The 23,701-nt window shown below is 43.9% G+C and overlaps 1 protein-coding gene across 19 annotated transcripts in view; it reads right to left on the bottom strand.

Moving 5' to 3' along the window:
* Nucleotides 1–3,092: 3,092 nt before the first annotated feature.
* Nucleotides 3,093–23,701, bottom strand: part of MACF1 (microtubule actin crosslinking factor 1) — a 317,553-nt gene continuing 296,944 nt past the window's right edge. For 9 of the 19 annotated variants that reach the window (XM_074976442.1, XM_074976451.1, XM_074976452.1 and 6 more), the window contains 7 exons: nt 22,750–22,767; nt 19,383–19,500; nt 17,952–18,020; nt 11,864–12,075; nt 11,060–11,170; nt 7,296–7,419; nt 3,093–6,336 (listed from right to left, as the gene is read on the bottom strand). In XM_074976442.1, the coding sequence (XP_074832543.1) occupies nt 6,086–6,336; nt 7,296–7,419; nt 11,060–11,170; nt 11,864–12,075; nt 17,952–18,020; nt 19,383–19,500; nt 22,750–22,767 (903 nt within the window). In that variant the 3' untranslated portion in view covers nt 3,093–6,085. The remainder of the gene's footprint in view (nt 6,337–7,295; nt 7,420–11,059; nt 11,171–11,863; nt 12,076–17,951; nt 18,021–19,382; nt 19,501–22,749; nt 22,768–23,701) is intronic. The other 10 variants (XM_074976457.1, XM_074976455.1, XM_074976459.1 and 7 more) reach the window with 7 other exon arrangements.

Below are 23,701 nucleotides of genomic sequence, written 5' to 3'. Positions count from 1 at the left end.
ACATGTTTACTGTGGGACATTCACAAACTTTTTACATATTCTGATTCCTCACTCATTGCATGTGCTTGTACCCCTGTCTTCCTTTCACTCCTGAACCAGCTTTAATGATGCCAATTTTGCTTCACATTTAATTTCCATTTTCTTTCTTAAAATGTGTGTTGCCCCTCACAGCAGGAATACTGCAAGCTTCCTTTTCCTTGTCAAAACCAAGACCTTATTAGCAACCTGATCAAAACACAGATACAGTATCACATCTCACAATCACGGCACATATTAAAGGGGGATTTATCTAATGTTTCAAGATCACATATTACTGGCTATTTAGATACAAATTGGGCTCATTGCTGGGCTTTTAGACATTCACCAAAAATAACTGGGAGGTTTTCTTTTACACTTTGCAATTCTAGTGTCAGGAGCCACAAAGACGTTCTTAAACTGCGGTTGCAGACCCCCTGTCATAGGGAGAGTTCCTTTGGACTACTGGATTTCTGTCCATGATGTGTTGTCTACCTTACACACTCAGGGCAACCTGAAATAACGTGGAATAAAGTTTCACCAGTAGAATAATGTTGAAAAATGTGAAAACTGGATCTAATCAAGATCAGAATCAACGGTTGTTTTAGAAATGATGAGTACATTTTGGAAGACTTGTTAACCACCATCTGTTTCTGTTGCCATGACCTTGGCTTAAACAAAAGGGCTTTAAAAATCCCTCCCTAAAATGTGGTTGGTACCAGTGACAAGTGCTGTACAATGCAATAATCAATAGTCAAGAAAGAGTATTGAAAACACCAACCATTTCAAGTCACCTGATACTTGCTTTTCTTGTAGGATTTCTTAACTCTCTGTAATGCAGGCGTTTTTATCCTATTGCAGAGTAGATTAGGTACCCAAAGTGGCAGAAACAGGGACAAAATGCAGTTATGAACACAGTAACCTTGTGTAGCTATTCCCATTTTGACCTGGATATCATTAGGCACACTGTAAATGTTTCAATGCCCTTTAGGAAACTTGGTTTTGAAGGGACAAAGCTAGGATGTGAACTGTGATATCCATGTATCACAGCCACTTCAAAATGAGTGAGTTACAGAGGATTAAAGGGGAAACCGGACTACTGTAGTAGCTAGACAAATTTTTCTGCTCAGCTGCAGCAGGGTCACGTAGCCTAAACTTTCTGAGACCACGGAACGCCCATGAAAATTTTCGTAAAAAAAAAAAAAAAATTAAGACCCCCCCCCACCCACACAAACAGCAACATATACAGCAAAAACAAGATGAAGTAATTTAACCAAGCATCATAGCAATGAAGTAACATTGTATCTGATTTTAATAGCAAAAATATATCTACCTTCAGTGTACGATATGAAAAAAGCATTAGATGCTGGCAGCACACCTGAGAGTTCTCGGAACACCATTATCCCATGGAACATCCTTTAAGAAACACTGGGCTAATGCACATTTTCACAGATGCTAATGACATCTGAAAATGAGAAGCAGATCCCACAGGGTTGAATTTAGGGATTACCACGTCTCCTGCAATTGTTAGCCAAAAGCATCAATATTTTAGAGGGCCCTGAAGTGTGTTAGGCACCTCTCCGTTAACGCCGAGCCACATTCCTGCCCAAGTAGCTTTGATCTTTTGACCTCTATGTATGGTCCGAGTGCAAGTGATACTTTTTAAAGTCACTAGTAGTCCTACTGACAACAGTTTCATTAATAAATTAGATGCAGAGCTTTACTGTTCAGGTGGTGGTTGGTAGCATTAGCTGGTCTTTTGTTAATCCACAGGCAGCAGGGCTTTGAGCAAGCTCCCGGCTGCCTGGGGAGGAAGGACGTGCCGATGAAAATCAACTTGTGTGCCACTCTTGGCACCCATGCCGGGGCGGTTGCTGACCTCTGCGTTAGACAAACCATTCATGCAATCTTTCTATGGCACAGCACAGCACAGCTTTGCACTCAGGGAGACAGTCAATACACTCAAGTACAAATAAAACAGCCGTAGCTGTGGGAGGGAGTTGCAGTAAAGCAAATGGCTCAGTAAAACATGCACTGGCCCTTCCAAGGAAGTTCAGGAATCCTGAGTACCTTGTTCCTGTTTAGCTGAACCTGCTTTGAAAATGGGCTGAAATAAACAGGAACAAGTCACTTTTAGTTCAGGTGGAGTGCCCTCACCTGCAATTAGCCAAGAATAATGACTGCACTTTAAATTCACACCCAGCCTGAATCTAAAACAACTTTCTGACACAAATGCTTGAAATGAGATTTGATTCTAGAAAACCAAATCGTCTTGCATCAGGGAGCTGGGACAGATTTTATAGCAACATTCACTGAGTGTGACAGGAAGGAATCTCCTATTTGAATATTTCTATATCAGGAACATTAGAGAGCGCTTCTGAGAAATATGGCCCCTTTTCCTTACCTGCAAAATCCCCAAAAAACCCTTAAGAGATGTTTGCCTGAGATTCTAAGCAAGGAAATCACAGGCAGACAATTCTACCAGACTCAGCTAAAGAAACAAGCAAGTGCTTTGGAAAGGAGGAATCACACTAACCAGGAGAGTACCCAGCTTGAAGATGCAGGAAGATGATACAGGAAATAATTCAGGGTTAAAAGAAGGGAAGCGAGAGCAGCATCCACCTAGGCTCCTGGCGGTAAGGGTAAATCTGGGCTGGGGAGAGGCAGAGTGTGGGATGAAGATGGCAGGGTTACCACAGACAGATTTACCCCAGGTATTAATTAATCCCCAGGCTTGTGGTAGGTTCCCAGTCAAGCTCTCATGCAGCTGGGACCCCATTCTCAGTCCCTGCACTGCAGGTGCAGGAAGAGGAAATGAGAGGAAAAGCAGGGGTGAGGGAATCAGTTTTCCAAGCCAACTAGATCTAGATTTTACTGCCTGGGTCCCCTGGGGCTAGTACTGACTTTGCACAGCGTGGCCTAGACAAGTGGTTCCTACCCTTTTCACGGGTGCAGACCCCCAACCCCCCAAACCATTTGCAGACCCCCAAACACCCCTCAAACCGTTCGTGAACCCCCCCATCAAAGCCAATTCTAGCCACTATGCACACTTCATTAAATGACAGAGGAAACCAGCACATCGATTTTTGGATAGCCGTTAATAACATTATTGGAAGAGATTTAATTTGAAAACAATTACAGATTGTAACTTTATTTGAAACTTATTTTCTATGATCATTTTTATTTACCTTGTATTTTCTTCATGGATCCTCTGCAATACTCTAGAAGACCCCAGGCTGGGAACCACTGGATTAGAGGGATTTTAAAACCCATCACATCCTAATGCAGGATACAAATTGCATTATTTCCCGCCATCACATGCAGCAGGATGAACTGAGCTGGATGCTTGGCAATGACAAGCCCAGTAAGACCACACATTGCTTTGCTTCCCACAGCATGGCCGCATTCAGCTTTTACACTGGGGCAGGTTTGCCAGGCTTACCTGGGAAACCCTAGATGTGCTCCATGTTGCTCTTTTACTTTGCATGCAGACTCTCTTCCCCTTCCCGAACCTTTCACTTCCCCCTCCGACCATCCATTGTTACCTTATACAGTAGGTTGTACTAGCATGCCTCCATGGGATGCACTGGGAAGGAAGGCTGGCTGGGTGGGATGGAAGGAAGGAAAGCGATAAGGATCTCAATACCGAGTTTTGCAAAGTCACTAAAAAACGCTAGCTAGCAAACTGCTCCTTCCTCTTCAGTGTGCACCTTCCAGCAGGTGTCCAGACCTGGGGTAGCACCAGGGTAATTCGTGCAATGCACTTCTTCTGGAACACTGGTGGGCAGCCTGTGACTCACAGGACACGAGGCCTATGGGGGTTCTATGCAGTGTTCCCTCTAATTTTTAACATCCAGGGCAGAATAAATTTTGTCATCTGCACCAAGGCATGTGTGGATGTGCACCACGAATAGAAACATAAACTGCTGGCTGTGGCCGCTCTGCTAATCAGCTGGGTGGCACCTGAATCGCTTCTGGGCAGCAGCTCCAGTGCTCCACTCACAGGGAAAACTAGTTCTAGGTGTGGCCCATGAGACATTTTGTTTACCCATGCTTCCATGCAGGGCTGCCAGATTCCATTGGCTTCCATCCACATAGGCTTTTTTCTGCTATTACTGAAGTGACACATGTAACGCAAGGGCCTGGGAAGTGCATGCTGAGAGAGCCATGTGCTCCCCCCTGCAGCCAATCAAAGCACTGCTACAGATCAATCGGCATCTCCTGCAGATTCTAGGCCAGCAAGCACAGTTAGCAAAACTACCCTCTCCCTGGAATCTGTTTTCATTATGCCAATCTTGCGGCTCCCTGAGATGGAGGAGGGCCACTCATATGGCCCACTCACTAGGCCACGCTGACCATTACTGATCTAGAAACTCTTGTCAGCACAGAGCAGAGCTGCTTGCTCCCTGAGTGGTGAAAGACAGTGTGAATTCATAACATATAGAAGTCTCCACACTGATTTCTATACCACTCAGTGGATTCAATAGTAGAGTTCTGATGTCTCAGGAAATACTTATTGGACAATCCACCCTGGCACACAGCTTGATTGTGAAACACCTAGCTGGCAATAGGAAAAAAATTAAAGTGGAGTGAGCCATCAACTCTAAGCAGATCTTTGACATGTTCTCTCTAAGGCACCTTTTGCTGCCTTTAAACTACATTTTTAGACAGCCATTCTGCTTTTGCTTTGCAAGAAAGAGTTTAACTTTTAATATGTCCGTTTATAAAACTAGCAGCCTGGAATAAAATAAGGAGCAAGACTGTTATTACTGCAAGCAATTTTAATACAAAAAAAAAAAAACAACTGTTTTAAACAGTTCATTGGTAGAGCTTCAGTTTCTGCCTCAATTAAACCAATTGAGAGACTCACACAGCAACATGGTCAGAGCTGAAGAGGAACAATATTTAATAAATACAGGAAGTCCAGATAGCCCCTTCCCCAGACCCACCCTCATGGTCAGTTGGTCAGTTGAGTTTATCACAAAGAAAAGTCGCGTACAAAAGCGAGACAGGACTTGCTAGCAAGTGTGCTGGTGAGAGTCATTTAAAGGACAAGCAGCTGTGCATGTAAGCCCCAGGTTTCTTCTAGGAGCAGAAGTCATGTAAATCGCAGCTTGGTTTGAAGTGGAATGACCAGTCAAATAATAAATAGGAAGAGAGGTGCAGATAAGTAGCAATTCTGTAATAAACCAAGTGAGTCAGTCTCTTATGCAAACTAACTCGGTGGCCATCCAGAAGAGTCTTCTAACTTGTAGGGCAGGAAGTGACAGAAGCACCTTTTTGTCCTTTCCCGCTACAGGCACACTTCCGTGTTGCCAACCCCGAGTTCTCTTCTGGACAGCTTTAAAGTTCAAGCCCCAGAAACCATCACTATCATTTGTTCTTTCAAAGCGTAAGCACTGGGACAGTATTTTAAAGACAGCATTCATAATGAACCCATTTCCTGTAGCATGTGCAAATGTTATTAATTCAAACAAACTCCAATTGCTTCAGGTAAAATCACATAACCTTTAAAAATGGAAGCAGAAGCCCAAAAGTCTCCTCACCTCACGTGTCTCTGTTTGAGGTATCCATGATTTACAAAAAAAGAGTTCCTTGAACACTGTAGAATTCAGGTGTTTTTTGTTTTTTAAATATAATTTATCTCGCTGAGACAGCAAGTCAAGCTTATAAAGATGCATTTAGGAAACAATCCTAAAAGATAAAGCAGGTTCACACCCTGCACCGCGCAGAAATCCTATTTATAATTTTTTTCTTAAAATTTTTTTTACACTTTCACATCTTGACCTTTTTTTGCTTGCTTTTTCTCGCCCTCATTTCAGTGTTCTGGGCCCCACTGTGAATAGGGGTGACCAGGAGGCAAATTGTATCTACATAAATATTCACATGAAAATAGTAACTTACAAAAAAGAAAAAAAAACAAATAAGGCAGCTTCATAACACAATTATTCTTTTACACTTTTAACAATATAATTTTTCCCGTTTAGAATAAATATACATCCAATGTACGCAGCAGGGTTAAAAATTGGACACAGGTTTGTTTTATTTTGTAGGGGGTGTTGGTACAGTATTATCTCTTAGGGCCTGGAGTTTTGGGGGTGGCAGTGGTCGGTTTCTTGGACATGGTTGGGATTTTGGAAGGTTTTGCCACCCCCCGTCGGGACGTGCCTCCGGCTGTGCTGCTTTCTGAAGTGTCCGAACAGGCTGACTGAGTTTCCAGAAGGTCGAAATCGGAGGCGTCACTTCCCCGCCGGCTGCTGGCCCGACTCCCTGCTCGACTTCCAGCCCGACTTGTGGGACGACTGGCTGTTTTTTTAGGATCTGAAATTAAATCCAGGTATTTGTGCCCACGCTGACACACCTTCCCATTTTAACCCTTAGCAAAAGGACCCTCACCTCCCTTCAGTACATCCACCACTTTACAGACCCCAGTAATCGTAGCAATGTTATCAGGAGAGTGTGCAATAAACAGAGGATCACGGATCACCCACGACAACCGTGGCTGCAACTTTGCCTAAAATTTTAATCCTCATGGGATGTTGTCACTCCAGGCTGTAGGAGACAAAGTCTGTGGTATGAAGCTTTTAGTCTGAATCTAACTTAAAGGAAATCCAAAAGACACAGGGTGGAGGCAATCGACGAAATCTTGACTACAAGTGCATGGATAAACAGACCAGCCTGTATAACAATACCCCTTTAGTTTATCCTAAACTGTTACAGAGGGTCAGTATCTTAAGAACATAAGAATGGTCAGACTGGGTCAGACCAAAAGTCCAGCTAGCCCAGTATCCTGTCTTCCATCACCGGCTAACGCCAGGTGACCCAAAGGGAACAAACAGAACAAATCATCATCAAGTGATCCCTTGCCATCACCTATTTCCATCTTCTGACAAACAGAGGCTAGGGACACCATTCCTACCCATCGTGCTTAACAGCCATTGAGGCACTTATCCTCCATGAATTTACCTAGTTGTATTTTGAGCTCTGATGAAGCCCTGCCAAAGAGTTCTGCAGGTTAACTATGCCTTACGCACATAAATACTTCCTTTGGTTTGTTTGAAACCTGCTATTTATTAATTTCATCTGGGGACTTGTAATTCTTGGGTTATGGGAACAAGTAAATAACTTTTCCGTATTCAATTTCTCCACACCAGTCACGATGTTACCGACCTCTGTCATATCCCTCTTAGTCACTCGCTAGACCAGAATCCATAGCTATGAAAGGAGGCAGTAACTATTTTAGTATCCATTACAAGTACAACAGTCAACCTAGCACTTACCAGCCCGATTGGTTTTGGCACCTGTGGAGACGGGAGAGGTACTATTACTGGTATCACCAGTAAGAGAAGTACGGCTAGAGTGGAAAGTTGGTCGCTTCAGCTTGCTGCCTGCAGATGGAGTCACCTTCAAATAAAGAATGCATGGAAAGTCATTTAGATGTTGTGTTATAATTTGCTTTATAATGGGTCAATGTGAGGAGTAGATCTTGGCAACAGGATTCCCATATATAAATACCACCATCATTGTAAAGGTCGAAGAGAACACACTGTAATTGGTTTATTCTTAAATCAAAGCCTAGTCCCTGAAAACATTCATACCCAGGGTGGATTTTTGCATTCAGGATAGCTCTGCATGGTTAGTACTGTTCCCTGCCACCAAACTCCCTTCAAACCTAATGTTAATTATTTTCTTTAGTTTGATGTGTTTTCTATCTACATCTATCCATCTCTCTCATGCTATAGGCCTATTTAAAAATACCCTGAAATCTGTCATTTGTCTTAAGGACCAAGTAACAGCCTTCGGTCTGAAAAAGACACACACGTGAAATCCTGTGAACTGTTTAGTTAAATGTTTAAATGTTTAGAATAATTTTAAAGGTTTTTTTTGGGGGGGTGAAAATACACTGTTTTTTTGGTGAGCGTGTGCCAAATTTCAGCCCCAATGACTTAATATAGCCAAGGGATTTCAGCCAAATACATATAAATTGGCTCAGACAACCAACAATAGAGAGCACTTCGAATATTTAAAATAAAATCTGAGGCATCTGTTAAAGCTCTAATGGTGAATTCACACATGAAATGAAGGCCAGAAGGTCTCCACCATAACAAAGTTTTACATGCTATTCCCACAATATTTTCTGTTAAACAGTGTGTTCTGTGACCTTTATGATGTTGCAGATAAACACTAGACTAGAAGAAGCAACACAACACAAAGCTTTCTCCCATTGTTACTCTTCTTGCCACAGAAAGAAGAAACCAAAGAATGCAGGGCTGTAAGTCAGAATAACATCTCTAATGAAGAGAGAATTCCCAAGTCCAAATGGATAGAGCAGCTCCAAATGTCTAAAATAATCCTAATGCTGGTTTTAGGGTAATATAAAATAATTACAGGAAAACAGCTACCCAGTGTGTTGCATCCAATCCCACTGGTACTGGGATTCTGGCCTTTTGCATAAGAACGGCTGTACTGGGTCAGACCGGAGGTCCATCTAGCCCAGTGTCCTGTCTACTCACAGTGGCCAATGCCAGGTGCCCCAGAGGGAAATGCGCAGAGCAGGTAATCATCAAGTGAACCAGCCCCCTTCCCCAGATCCTGGCAAGCAGAGAGTAGGGACAAGATCCTTGCCCATCCTGGCTAATAGCCACGGATGGACCCATCCCCCATGAACTTGTCTTGCTCTTTTTGGAACCCTGTTGTAATCTTGGCCTTCACATCATCCTCCCAGCAAGGAGTTCCTCTGGTTGACTGTGCACTGTGTGAAGAAATACTTCCTTTTGTTTGTTTTAAACTCGCTGCCTGTTGATTTCATTGGGCGACCTCTCGTTTTTGTTTGATGAGAAGGAATAAATAACACTTCCTGATTTACTTTCTCCACCAGTAATGATTTTATATCTACCATATCTCCCCCCTTAGCAATTTCTTTTGCAAGCTGAAAGGCTCCAGTTCTTTTTGTTGCCCTTAACTGAACATTTTCCAATTCCAATAGATCTTTTCTGAGATGGGGTGACCTGATGTGCATGCATTAAGATGGGGGGGGGCACCACAGATTTATACAGAAGCAATGCGACATTTCTGTCTTCTTATCTACCCCTTTTTGAATGACTCCCAACATTTTCTTTGCTTTTTAATTGACTGCTGCTGCATACCAAGTGGATGTGTCTGAAGAACTATCCACAACGACTCCAAGATCTTTCTTGAGTGGTAACAGCTAATTTAGTCCCTATCATTTGATATGTATCATTGGGATTAGGTTCTCAAATGTGCACTACTTTACATTAATCAACATTGAATTTCATCTGCCATTTTCTTACCCAGTTTTGTGAGTTTAAATGCACAATAGGCAGACTGACACCACCACCTGAACAGCCTTTTCAAAGAATCATAGAATTCTAGGGCTGGAAGAGACCTCAGGAGGTTATCCAGCCCCCTGCCCAAAGCAGGATCAACCCTAACGAAATCATCCCACCAGGACTTTGTCAAGCTGGGACTTAAAAACCTCTAGAGACAGAGATTCTACCACCTCTCTAGGTAACACATTCCAGTGCTTTTGCAATTTTCCGTTCGCGTCACTGTAAAAAGAAATGACTTTTTAAATAGTTGGAGGATCAATCTGGAAAAAAAATCTTCTGACAAGCAGGTGGCAAGAGATATCCCCCAACTCCCTCTAAAGGTGAAGCTGAGGGATTTTAATTTCTTTCTGTCTTGTGAAACTACAGCAAATGGAGAGGAAGTGAAGGGAAAGTCAAGGAAGAGGGTTGCCTCCTTGGATAAAGGCCAGTTCCATCTACTATGAGTTTTAAAGCACCAAACACACCTTTGAATAGGACCAAAACCAAACAGTGGATTGAGGCTTGAAATAAGTTGCAAGTAGTTTCTGTCTACACATACAGGCCTGCTGATGGGGGGCAGGGCAAGCCAGGCAAATGCGCCATGGCCCAGAATTCCAAGAGAGGGCCCAGAGCTCCCGGACACAGCTACTGCGGTAACGGCGGCAGACATGGAAGCGCCATTCTGTGCAACTCGGGGGTGGGGAGGGGAGGAGAGGGCCCAACATCATGACTGCCTTCAGCCCCGCCTCTTCCACCTAAGACCCCGACCCTTCTGGGCCATGGAGCAGCCCCTCCCCGCTCCTTGACCTCAAGCTGGTGGTGGCTGTTGGCTCTACTGTCTACATACATTTCTCTCTAGCATGTTTTGGTTTTGAGAGCGCCTCTTTTTCTCATTTTCAGTAATTACTGGGGCTTTTGATCCCGGACCTTGCTCAGACTTAATTAACAACTGTTCCACATCTTCCCAAGGCCTTTCTTATGGTAACACATGATCATTCTGTCCATTTCAGAAATTATGTTTGACTTTTCAGTAACAAAGTTTCAGAAACTATTTCCAAGGGAAGATCAAGTGTGACAGGAACGACCAATTTTAATTTAAACCACCAGAATTTACATTACAATTTGTAACCACCACCAGTTCCCAGAGGTCAGAAAATTTTAAGGTCAGTCTAGAACATCAGCCTGCAACCTGAATTCACCCTTCTGTATGAGTATTGCAGAGATCTCATTACAGTGTGGGAGTTATTGGACACATCAGATATGTCATAATAGGTTGATAGGTGTATATGCCTGTGAAATCTACAGGAAAAGTGGTTACTGTGCATGCACTGTAGCTGATTTTCACGTGCTAACTCGGTGATTTTATTTTAAATATTAAGAGGCTCTGTTTTTTCATTACGGTCTTCTTTTGAATGCTAAACTTACGGCCAAAGCCAAGAAAAGTTACATTGTTTTTTGCAGTCTCATAAGTTACCATTTTAAAATGACTCAAAAGGGGGGAAAAATTGATTGCTGGCATTTTGCACATTGAGTTTCATTGTTGCCTGAATTTCTTTTTAAGCCGAGTTAGGAACCACTGAAAAACGCCAACAGTCTCAGCGTTAGCTGTGCCAACAAGCGCTGCTATAATAAAAGAAAAGCATTAAAACAGAAGAAGGAAGCAGCCGCGTTCCTCCCTTTTAACAGGGCCTTTGCCTAGCAGAGCCATACTCTACCTCGGAGCTGGACAGGTGGGCGTCGGAATTATCGAAGCCCCTGTGAGGGGCGCCAGCTTTACTGTTTACCAACCAGGGTTTGTCATAACAGCGAGAGAAGTGATGTGGAGTCTGTGAAATGGAAAATCCAAAGGAAAGAGAGGGAGAAAGGGGGGAAAAGAGATGGAAAATGAGTGAAAATGGAACAGAACAGAATCCGGAATGGGAAAAAACAAACAGAAAATACATAAATGCTAAAAGAAACGGACAACAAAATAAAATGCACGTTGGCGGCATATGGTGAAAAGGAGACACGAGAAGGCAACCTCTTCCTCCTTTGTGCTAGCCCGCTGCTTGTGTGAACAGTGACGTCCAAGGTGGATCTGCTACGGCACACACTGACGGTGAAGAAATTCTGACTTGTGGAAGATAGGAGAATGAGGAATGGTCCCAAGAGTTACAATGAGAACATAAAAATAAGAATAACCTTGCTGACCTCAGCAGGCAGGTGTACTGTGTATCATTGGTAGAAAGAACAGAAACAAGTCTCAGGACTTGTTCTGTTCTTTCTACCAATGATACACAGTACACCTGCAGGTGTACCATATGTAGCAAAGTGGGAAGACACATGTAGAAGGAAAGATTTTAAAATATGGACTGTGCAGACAATGGGTTTACCCCAGCACCAAGTATTAGTATAAACCAGGCTCTGCCATTCATGGATTCGCTGATGAACTCTCCCACCCAATTCTTCAGCTCCTGGCCTCCTTGAGTAGGTGTGAGCAGCGGGAAGGCAAAGCAAGCTGCTAGGTATATCAGCCTTACCTTGGCCCCACTAGCAGGCGTTGCTGGAGAGGATGGCATAGATGTGCAGCTGTGATTACTCTGGCTAGCGCTAGAGCTGGATCGTGTGGGCGAGGCAGCCCGAGAGGAGGGTTTTGACCTTCGACCCCGTGACCTGAAAGGTGTCATTCCCTGCGAGGCTCCCTCGGGTAAAATGAACTTCTCCCTAAGTTCGAGGTTGGTCCTTCCTCGTGCTGAAAGAGGAAACAAAGCACAGGCTGTAAAAAGAAAAGCACTGAGGAGTTTCACCAGAGTCCTGTTTAGCTGCAGGGAGACATACCGAAACGTCAGACATCAGATTAGTGTGCGTCCTTGCAATGCTTTGGAAACCCCATCTCCACCCTACCACGGCTCCCCATGTGGTCACAGCGGAGTGAGACCCCAGCAGCATTCTCACTCTGTTGCGAGGAAGTCAGTGGGCCAATTGCAGGCAAGAGAACGCTGGAGGTCCCTGAGTTCAACCACTACCCCGCAGCTTTTATGCGTGTCGTGGGCCTATTGTACAAGTCTAAATAAAGTCAGCTCAATGGCTGAGGACATTCTTAGGACAGTTTAAAAATCCGGAGCAGAACTGCCCTGAAAGGTCGTGTTCCTGCACTCACATAAGCTGCAACTCTTATCAGAGGTCAGATCTAATATACGGATCTGAACATCCCAGCAAGTGGAAGGTCTCTCTGTAGCTAGCAATGGGATAACAATGCGAGTCCTAGGTCCTGAGAGAAGATCAGCAGAGGCCGTTAGTGGAGAAACTCACCAGGTATATAGGCAGCAAATTCATTAAGTAGGTAGGAGCAAGGCCATGCACAAAGCCTTAGAGGACAAAGGAGCAATATTAGATTCAACGTGTTAGACTTGAAAGACAAAGAAGCAACTGCAGGGTGGAAGCCTTGTTCTGAGATAACCTAGAGATGGAAAAAGCCCTGGTGTCAGCATCCTAACGCACCCGTAGCACAGCCGTAACAGTGGAGATAAGGAAGCAGAGGTGCGCTAATAAATTTGGGAGCTTACAGGAAGCAAGCGCCGCTTCCCAATCATGCTGATTTCGGAAACAAAGCCGCAGCGGGAGGAAGCAAAGGATATTTAGCGTGAGCTTCGGAAGATAATCAGAAGCAATTAACATCCCCAAGACTGTGCTAAGATAAAGGGATATACTGAGGACTACCAGACCAAACCGGTTTCCCATAAGGAAGAGACTGTAGTGGCTAAGGACTGTTAAGCATTTCCTTTTTCCTCTCTCCCCGAGAGCTGGGATAAGGAAGGACAGACTCCAGTCCCTTCTCTCGCTCTCACACGTTACTCTCCCTGCCACAGGAGTCCTGGTGTTGCGTATGCTGGGAGCTGTGCTCCTCTGGAGTCTCTCAGCTCGGTTAACGCATCAGCACTGGTCCCTTTATCTCAGGAAAGTCTGGGGAGGGAATTTCACATTCTAACCAGTCTCCTTCTTGGGAACTTGTTCTCGATACACACGCTCGACTCCTTTGTAACTCCACTCTATTATGCTCTCAACAGCTCTCCTCTCACCTTGGTGCTCATGTCTTCTCAGCCTATGGTGTCCAACCCGCTAGCCACATGTGGCTATTTGGCCAGTTGAGTGCGGCTAGGTGGCTTGAACAATAAAAATATTTTCAGACTCATGTGGCTTGTTCGCTAGAGCAGTAGCCACTACAGTGGAAAGGGGGGAGTTTTACAGTTAGTCTCCTTTGGGGTGTATAGGACGACTGCATCTCTTAGCACATGAGTGTGCAAAGTGGGGGGTGGGTCCGTGGGGGGGGTGAAATTTCATAAGGGGGACGCAGCACGATTGGCTGCTGGGTCTCAGGCTCATCCACCTCTTTCAAAACGTTGAAATCGGCTACTGTGCTTATAGATGTGCACTCCCATTTCTGTACTGAGTCAAAGTTTTTACATCCTACAGACGTATTTTCTTACGCATGCCAAAAGGTTTTTTGGGGTTTTTTTTACAGGAACATAACTGAAATTTGCATCAGTTTGGGTTACATCACACAGGTTGGGCAGGCCCGGCTAACTGCAGGGATGAAAAGTGGGACCTGACATAAAATTTTTGCTCACCCCTATTTTACTGCAGCCCAAAATACCAGCCACTCAACTACAATGGCTACTGCTTCAGAACTGGCTGGACACCGGAGTTTTAAGCAGTGCACCTGCTTATTAAGGCTCTTCCTTAACCAAGAGTCAGTTAAGCTATTTTATTCGGTTCACTCCTTTCTTCCTAAGTCAATTTCTTCCAGCCTCTAATCACACTCTTCTATGCATGCCTGCTGGTTGGTTGACATCTCTCTAATATTGATGTGCTCAGAACCACAAGGAAATTTCCAGGTAGTTTCCTTTGGGGTATGCAGAACTGTTGTGTCTCTTTACCAGATAATACATACTGCAGCCTAAAATATCACTACCTTTATTCATTACCAAGGCCACAAGAGACTACTGTGATTGTCTACTCTGACTCCTGTATAACACAGGCCATAGGACTGCCCCGGATTAACTCCTGATTGAATGAGAGCAGCTCTTTTAGAGAAACACTCACTTAAACATTGCCCGTGGCAGAGAATCCACCACCAGCCCATGGCAAAATTGTTTTAAAAAAAATCTGAATTCCAGTCACAAATTTCATGCTTCCACTCAATTGCATTTGCCTCATTCCCCCTTCCAAGGATCTCAGCCGCCGAAGGCTTCTTGCTGCCACCTTTCACCCTCCGTCACACTCTTCCTGCACTGTCTTCTCCAGAAGAGAAGACATGGAGAATATAAAAGTCCCTCTTAAAGCAGCAGCACCATCTGCTTTTTTATTTTTAAAGCTTTAGCAATATACATCTCAACTGCTCTGCGTGCCGGGGTTTCCTGTGCTACTATGTAGTAGGCATCCTTCAGCCTACGTAGACTACGGATCACGCCCTTCGTAGTTCCATTTGGGATCATCATTTGCAGCATCGACTGTGACTGTGAACGCCCACATGAGAGTGACAGTCCTTGCTGCATCTTTTGCATGTGTACCTGTGCTACTAGGAGGACATTAAATGCGATCAGTGCTCCTTTCTGGCATTTGAAAGCAATAAGCGAGAAACACAGCAGAGATTCCTTCCATGCACAAGGGGAATGCTCCGTCTTATGGCACAGAATGCCAATGTAATGTGCCAAGGCAAAAATGATACAGAGCACAAAAAGGCCTGGGTTTATTAGCAGACTACCTGATGCAGACTTAGCCATCAAGTGATACAATAAGCAGGAGTCAGAGGAATGCCTTCTGGGAACATTTTTTATCCCCTGCAAAATTCTCCCTATTTTCCTAGGGAGGTTGGGGTATCTCCATCATGGGAGCTTTTTCAGAACAAGCTGGACAAAAATCTGTCAGGGATTGTCTACAGCGGTGGTTCCCAACCTGGGTTCTGTGAACACCGTGTGTGTGTGTGTGTGCGTGTGTGTGTGTGTAAAAAAAAGGAAAGGTAAATAAAAACAATCATAGAAAATAAGTTTTAAATAAATTGCAAAGTTACAAACAATGATTAAGTATCTTCCAATAATGGTATTAATTACTGTCCGAAAGCCTATGTTGTGGTTTCCTTTTTCATTTCATGAAGTGTCCATAGCAGCTAGAATTGGCTTTGTTGGGGGTCCCCAAATGGTTTGGTGGGGGTATTCGGAGATCCACGAATGGTTTGTGAGGGGGCTTGGGGGGTACGCACTAGTGAGAAGGTTAAGAACCACTGGTATAGGTAATATTTAGTCCTGCCATGAGGGAACTAGACTTGATGATTTCTCAAGCTCCCTTCCAGTCCTATGATTCTGCTTTTAGGTTAGATTTAACACAAACATTTTCCTTCCCCAATTCATCATGGAAGTTGGTCGGAACTGGACTGGGAGACTGAGAAGACCAGGAGTTATTCTCAGCTCTGCCACTATCTGCATGACCTCAGGCAACTCACTCTTCTCCCAGGGCCTCTATTTCCAACTGCCCTTGCAGCTTGACCATTTACATTCAGGACAAGGATTGAATCATTTATTCACTTTTACACCACAGAGCATGTTAAGGTCCTGATCTCAGTAGGAGTTTTTAGGCCCTATTATAGTTAGGGTGACCATATCTCCCTGTCCCAAATATGGGACAGGGAGATATGGGGGCAAGTGGCAGCTGCTCCAAGCCCTGGGAAGGAGGTGGCAGCTGCTGGCCCTCCCCCAGAACCCCGGAGAAGCAGCAGCCACTGGGGATTCCCCCAGGGAAGCCACAGCTACCAGCCTCCCTGGGAGCTCTGGGGAAGTGTCAGCTGCCCACAATTCCCCTGCTTCCCGGAGGATTGGGGAAGTGACTCCCGCCACGGTAGAAAAGGTGGTGGGGATGGGGAGATGGCCCAAATACAGGACAATGAGTATGTAACGCCGACAGATCTGGGTTACCGGCCCCAGGGACAGAACCTGCGAGCATAGGGTCTAAAGCCTTGCACTCCGCCACATGAGCTAAAGGCCAGCTGGCTCTCAGCTGAGGCTGTAAAGCAGAGACTTTACTCACCCCAGATGAGGTCTCAGTGCCTCTGGGTACTACAAGTACCTTTTGAAAAATAAGTCGGGATGCCTTTCTGGCATCCCAAACAGGGGACCGTCCCACAGGACGTCCATACAGGACAGGTGGTCACCCTAATTATAGTACAAATTATTTTTTTAAAAGGCATATGCCCAGAAATGGTCTGAAGGAACCTCTCAGTGCAATTCAGTTCAAGACAGGTAGCATTTGGCATAGTCCACTGTATGCCACCATCACAGCTGCTCCAATGTCTGCACAGAATAGCAACACACGAGCTACACAGCTCAACCCCAGGATGATTCTCTGCACAGATACATAAAAACTAAACCCAAGACAACCCAGTGTTTTCAAAACTCGCTGTGGAGTAGGTTTCTGTAACCCCTGCCTCACGTACCATCAACATAAGCTAGCTATCTTTACATTCAGAAACATCTATACATGAATAATGGGAGCTGATATATCCTATGTGGGTGTCTAGGACTTGCTGGGGGAATGCCTATTATTGTATAATTAGAAATAAATATGTAAAATGAGGAACGGGCTTCATCTTATTCTTTTCAAACAAAAGTCACACATCAAGCCCAAATGGACTTGTTCCTTCTCAAGACACCCTCATCCTGACCCTGTCCCTGACCTTTTTCGACCATAAAAAACATTGATCCAGGAGACACACTCACAGATACAACACTTCAAAATCCAGAGGGGAAAAGAAACGCCCCCCCGATTCCAATTTTTCCCTAGGGAGCAGAGTAAGAAAGGAAAAATGGTCCAAGTGAGTAGGGCGCTAGCTGCAGGCTTGGGAGAGCTGGGTTCAGTTTTCAGTTTACCCACAAATGCCCTGTGACACCTTGGCTAATTCCCTTCATCAGTCTGCCTCGGTTTCCCATCTGTCCTTGGAAACACTACTACAGTACCTCACTGGTAAATATATTAAGCTTGTGAGGTATTTAGATAATATGGTAATTCAGGCCAGATGCATACCTAGGGTGTAGAAAGCAAAATGACCAAAACGTCTACCTGTAAATCTGAGTTTAAAAAGACATATGTAGAGTGTGTGTTTTTTTTCAAGTCTCAGAGGGGTAGCAGTGTTAATTTGTATCTGCAGAAAACAAGTAGTCCTGTGGCACCTTACAGAATGACCAATATATTTGGGCATCAGCTTTTACAGGTTAAAAAAATAAATTTAGTCACATGCATTTCCATTCCATGCATCTGACAGAGTGGCTTTTGCCCATGAAAGCTTATGCACAAATAAATCTGTTAGTCTATAGAGCCCTCCTTGATTAGTTCAGTCTCTGACACACCACTCAGTTTTCTGAGAGCTGATTTTAGTTAAAAACTGTTTTAATATGTCTCAGCTAGAATAGTCTCAATATTGTTAACATGTATAGAAGCTGCAGTTCCACTGTGTCACAGCATTCACAAAGGCAGCAGATGGGGTAGGGCAGGCAGGCAGGCTGGGTCAAGCAGCAGAGCCATTCTCGACAATGGGAGAGAGGCGGTGGGCAAGAGTGATAAAGCAAAAATAACGCCAACCTATCGGAGACTGACTGGCAATCGAAGAGCTGGAATCAGAGCGCTTTATTTTACTTCCGGGGTGGTGAACTAGAATAAAGAAAACACACACATACAAGGAAATGGACAGAGCGCAGGAAAAAGCAGACACTGGTCATGAAAGAAATGCACAGTTGAAGGACGGCTCCTTTTCACCCCTCACAGCAGGGCCGGCAGGGAAGAAAGAATTGGTAATTGGAATCTTGCAGGAAAGTTTTTAGGCATTAACAAAGCCGGAAACAGCACCATTGCCCTTAAATACCATTCATGTTTTCTTTCCAATGTGTTGCTGTGTCCTCCATCATCACACTTACCCGCAAGAGAGATTGTAATTTTTGTCTAGAGGCTTCTTATCCCTGATTTTACCTACACGTGTGTGGAACTGGAACTGTTTTTACTACCTCTCTCCAAAAGAGCAGTCATATATCAGCACACTGGGTTTTTAACAGTAACGTTTACAGTGGAAGCCATGCAGACAACTGTTGTAAAAGATGCACAAGTCCTCAAAAGCTAAAATTCTGCTAAAATTGGCACAAGCCACCAACGCAAAGACAAATGCACGCGAGAGATCAGTTTCGGACCATCAATGAAGAGTACGGACAACCAATGAAAATGAGGGATTTAAACTGCAAAAAAGAAATACCCAGCGTTCTTTGCAGTCTTCCCACTGCATGTTTAAGTTACAGTTGTATAAATATTACTCAGGGTCAGGATTTCAAGAACAAAATACCTTCTTGTTTTACCCTCTACTGAAAATAAACATTTGGAAAAAAACTGTACAGAAATGGATGTCAACGAGGTAATTTGTAGTAAAAAGAATTTTCCTTCTATGCAGGGTAACTAATAACTAATTTTAACTCTTTGACACTCAAGGTTTGGATTTTCTGGAGGACCCTTTGCAAAGGGTTCATATCACAATACTGTCATTCCAGGGGTTCAAAAATCATGTGACTGGCTTAAAATGATGCAATTTTACACAAACAATGCACTGAGTTATTTTTATTTATTTGCCTTCTACTTTTCGCACCTTCAGGTGCACTCAGATCACATTTTTCAAGCTTTTCTCAGCAACCACGTGGGCAACCAAATTATTTGTTTCTTTTGAAATGAAAACTGAAATGGTAACATATTCACATGACTCCAGAAGCTGGGGATTTAAGACCACTACAAAATATTGAGAGGCTTGCTGTAAAACCACTCAGTTTTGGGGGTTTCTTTAGCTCCTATTTGCTCCAGATTGCCCTTTCTTCACACAAGCCAAAAGATGGAGGAGACGTGTTTCAGTGGAGTGACTTGGGCAACCCAGTGATTTTACAACTACTGTAGAGATGAATGGTCTGATACAATTACATAGATACATAACAGAAGAAAAACAATTTATAAATATCTACTAAGAAACAGGTTCTTCCTTACCTCTGCAAGGGTCATTTTTTACTAAAAATTCATCCAGAGCCATCCATCCTCCACCAACTCGAACCATGACAGTGCTGCGCAAAATACGGACCAGCCGCAACTGCTGGGAATCACCAAACTGTGGAACCAATAGGGAAGCAGGTCAAATAACAAGGATATAAAATGGAGACACTGCTCTTCTCCAAAGCAGACTGCATCAGGGTTAGTAAAATCACTACAACAGCATTGGAAATGCTGCTTGGAACCCTAACCATTTTTCAAAGCTTATATTAATGTTCAGGGCTTCTTTGAATAGATTAAAACGTTCTATGTTCTGTGGGAATAATTCACTTTGGGGTCAATTTATGAGACTTGTTCATCTAATAAAACTCAAGACAATGCTAGTAAGATGGGCTAATGCCAAAGAAAAAAAGCTGAGAAATTCAAATGCAGACCAAAGAATGGCCAAGTGCAAATGAGTTTCTAAATTTGATCTTTTGAGGGTTTCACCCAAAGAAACAGAATTTAATTGCTTTGCCTTTTATTTCAGGAATAATAATAATATACCACCACCACACGGCTTGTATGTAGCACTTTCATTAGCAAGTCTCCAAGCACTCTACGAAGCGGGTAGAGTGTCACAGCCCCCATTTTACAGATGAGCAAACTGAGGCACAAAGGGGAGGGGGCGTGACTTTCCTAACATCACATGGCAGAGCTAGTCCTGCTCCCAGTGCTCTCCCTACTACACCCTACTGCTCACCGATGCAATCTGCTTAGAAGAGAGATACCTGACATATCACTGAAGGCTGGCAGAGCAAATGTGAGCTGTGCCGCATCACCACCGAGAATGAAACTTCTTCACCCAGTCTGAGACGTGAGCATTTTTACCGAGCCTCAGCCTTGATGCCACCAGCAAGAGAGAGCCACCACAGGAGAGTCACCCGATTACCGGGAATCCAGAACGTCAAAATCTAAGGCTCGAGTCCCAGAGTGTTGATTAGTGATTATCATGTCCATCAGGAATTTAAAATCATTCCAACTGCAAAACACCCTCCAACGTACCCCTGAATCAACAGAAACACATCTCCCTTGCCACTTCCCCTTGCAACCTGACCTGGCCATTTATTAAAAGTGTCCAGCCGGGTCTTTGCACATACTGCTCTACAGACTCACCTTCTCCTAACATTTACCGGTGACCCCTAACACGTAGAAGACCTCCACCTGGCCTACTGTGACCAGTACTGCTCCCTGGACGATACCACTGTGTCTGAAGCGCTTAAGCCAGGAGTGAGAGTTAAGGAAACTGGACTGATGGCCTTTAAAAACTTCAAGGACGATCTAACAGAGATTTCCAGAATTACGAAAAACAACAAGTCGTCCTGCGGCACCTTCTAGACCAACAGATATTTTGGAGCATGAGCTTTCATGGGCAAAGATGGTGCCACAGAACTTCTTGTTGTTTTTGAAGATACACACTAACTCGGCTACCTCTCTGATACTTGTCACCAGAATTATGAAGACATCGGTAAGTGAGATTCTCTTTTTAACACGGAGAACAGATTAAGAAGGAGACCAAATGGAAATAAGGAGTAACTATCGGGCACGTGGGGGGAAGGACTTTCAGGCAAGTAGTGCTAAACATAGGAGTAAGTTACTGGAGAGGTGACTGAGGTAAAAAAAAATTATTGCTGCGTTCAAGACACTTCTAGATTGACGGCTGCAGAGAGAGAGAATTAGGGGACACTGGGACAATGCAGGAGTAAGGTTTCCTGTTCCTGTTCCAATCATCTCACATGTCCTCTTCTCTCAAGAGAATCCCTCTCGCAACTCTTCCACAGTTCCATGCGTACTTTGCAGACACCCCACCTTTGCACAGGCTTGGGGCCGAGGGGTGGGCTTCTTTTAATGTGGAGCTGCAGGCAGTGTCTGTTCCTGAAGGGATCCTGCCACCCGGCTCCCCCCAGCAAGCAAGAGCTGGAGTTTATTTAGCTTTAGAGTGGCAGGGTTGTCAGCTCGGCTCTGCTCTCTGGAGAGCCAACAAACCACAGAATGTACGGTCTTTTGACAGGAACGGACAGTCTTTGGTGCTAAGCAGTCAGGGGCTGGAAGGCTGGAATGGCAGGCTGTCTGGCTTTAGAGACCGATATTTGGTCTCAGTGCTTCTGGGCTAGATTCTCAGCTGCACCCAGTTATGTGCTGGGCACAGCCGGGCCATGGGGCAACACTCCTCTCCTGGCACAGATGCTGTGCCAACTACCTATAGCTAGAAAGCGTTATTTATGCCTGCTGAGGCTTGCTGGAGGACAAAGGCTCTATGGACACACCTCTTTGCTGCTCAGGCTCTACATTAACTGAATAATTTAGCTGGAAATACAAACTTTGTAGCCTCTTCACACTAACATTGCAGAGTGGAGAATCTGGCCTTCCGTGGTCATAACAGAAGTTACACACCTTGCTTCAGTCTTCTCACATTAAAATTTTACTGTAATATTAGATAGATTTTTATAACTCCCTTCAAGGGTTTGTCTCTATCTAGAATAAACAGGAAACAGGTTTCTGTCCTTTCCTTCACTTACATAATTCAGATTTCTTTCTTTCCTGGCCCCATATTTAGAGGCCATCTTTCTGCATTCAAAATCCTGAGTAGTTCAGACGGTTAGATTCCCTTTTTTGTTCAAACGGGGCCTGTATTCTTGTGAGGAGACACATCACTCCAGTCTCAGCATTAATGGAGTTCCTGTGTTCTAGTCAGCCTTCAGTTGCCATAATATTAAACACAGATCAGAATATAAAGGTAGGTACATGCAATTTTTCATGAACCTTTTTCCAGTTATGAGTTACCCATGTTGGTGAAGCTGGGAATGAAGGTTTAGTTATTGTTACCTAAGAGATTAACCACGTGAATACAGCTTCTCATTCCATAGTGACTGTTATAGTCAAACCTGTCCAGATCCTGGTATACAGTCTGTTCAGAAGATTTTAGCCTTTTAAAAGCGTCCTCCAGCAGTAGAGAGAGACTTGTGAGAGAATGGTATTCTCAGACAAGTCTCCCACGAGCGCTGGGTTCCCCCAGTACTTTACATGTTTCCTTTCACATGAATGATTCCATAAATTGTAATATCACTGAGGCAGTTCGGAGACTAAATTCATCTTTGTAGATCTCCAATTTTCCAATTAAATTTTTGACTTCTTTCTTCCAAGGAGTTTTACCATTTGGCATTGCATGCGTCTTTCTGTATACCAGGCTCTGCCAAGCAGCATAACAAGCTCTTACACAGCAATCTTAGATCACATCTTCCCACAGCAACAAGACTGGTATTATAAACGCACACCAAGCGATGTTTGTTAAAAAGAATGAAAGACAGCATTGCAAGGCACACTATACCTGATTGCCGAGGAAGAACTATGGAGAGAAAGAATTGGGGTGGGGAGAACGTCAGGAGGAGAGAAGATGGGGAGAAAAACAAGAAAACATTTTATAGGCTTTAACAGTGCAATAATCACGACAATTTTAGTTAACCACAGGTAGTTAAAAATCAGGACACTCCATGTTATTTGACATGCTAACTGTTCTTCACTGTTCCTACAGCAGACGACGTAATTTGTCACTACCAAATTAACAAATGAGGGTTTTTTTCTATACGACAGTGTGGAAAAAGCCACCCTCGGAATATACAGGTTGAAACTCTCTAGTCTGGTGCTATCTGGTCCGGCAACATACATGGCCTGGCACGATATTAGTTAGCCAGATGTCCACTTATCATGGCTGTGGCCAAGTTTCCTGTAGTCCCATGAAGTTTGTTTCCAGCCATGAGTCCTCACTCTTGCTCTGTGCTGTTATTTAGTTCTAATTTACCCCTAAATGTCTTCTAAGAGGCCAGTCAGCAGTGGCAGTGTGGGTAATGCTGCTAGCCAAACAATTGTTCAGCAAATTCTCTGGTTTGGCACCAGTCAGGTTCCGAGGGTGTCAGAGTAGAGAGGTTCAATCTTTATAGTACAATCGAACAAAACTACCAATGTAAAGTCTGCCTCTTGTGGAGTTGGAGGAATTATGCCAGCTGATGTAGTGCAGGAGCATAGACTTGCCTAAGTAGGAAATTCTAGGGTGTCCACATTTTGCTATCTTAACTCCTCTCTGCCTAAAATGCAGACAATGCAGGAAACTATGGTTTGCTGCCAGTCCATCCCAGCGAACAATGTGAAATTAAAAACAGGAATTACCTTGAAACAGATCCATTACACAAAACATTTTGCACTTTTTTTTTTTTTTTGAAATGAGCTACACAAGCATAGGTGTAATGTACACGCATGAAACTTGAAGGCCTGGACTATGAGAT

Source organism: Carettochelys insculpta, chromosome 24 (genome assembly GCF_033958435.1).
Source record: "Carettochelys insculpta isolate YL-2023 chromosome 24, ASM3395843v1, whole genome shotgun sequence".
NCBI classification, from domain to species: domain Eukaryota; kingdom Metazoa; phylum Chordata; order Testudines; family Carettochelyidae; genus Carettochelys; species Carettochelys insculpta.
Note: the sequence above shows the minus strand (reverse complement) of the source record. Positions and strands in the feature narration are given on the sequence as shown.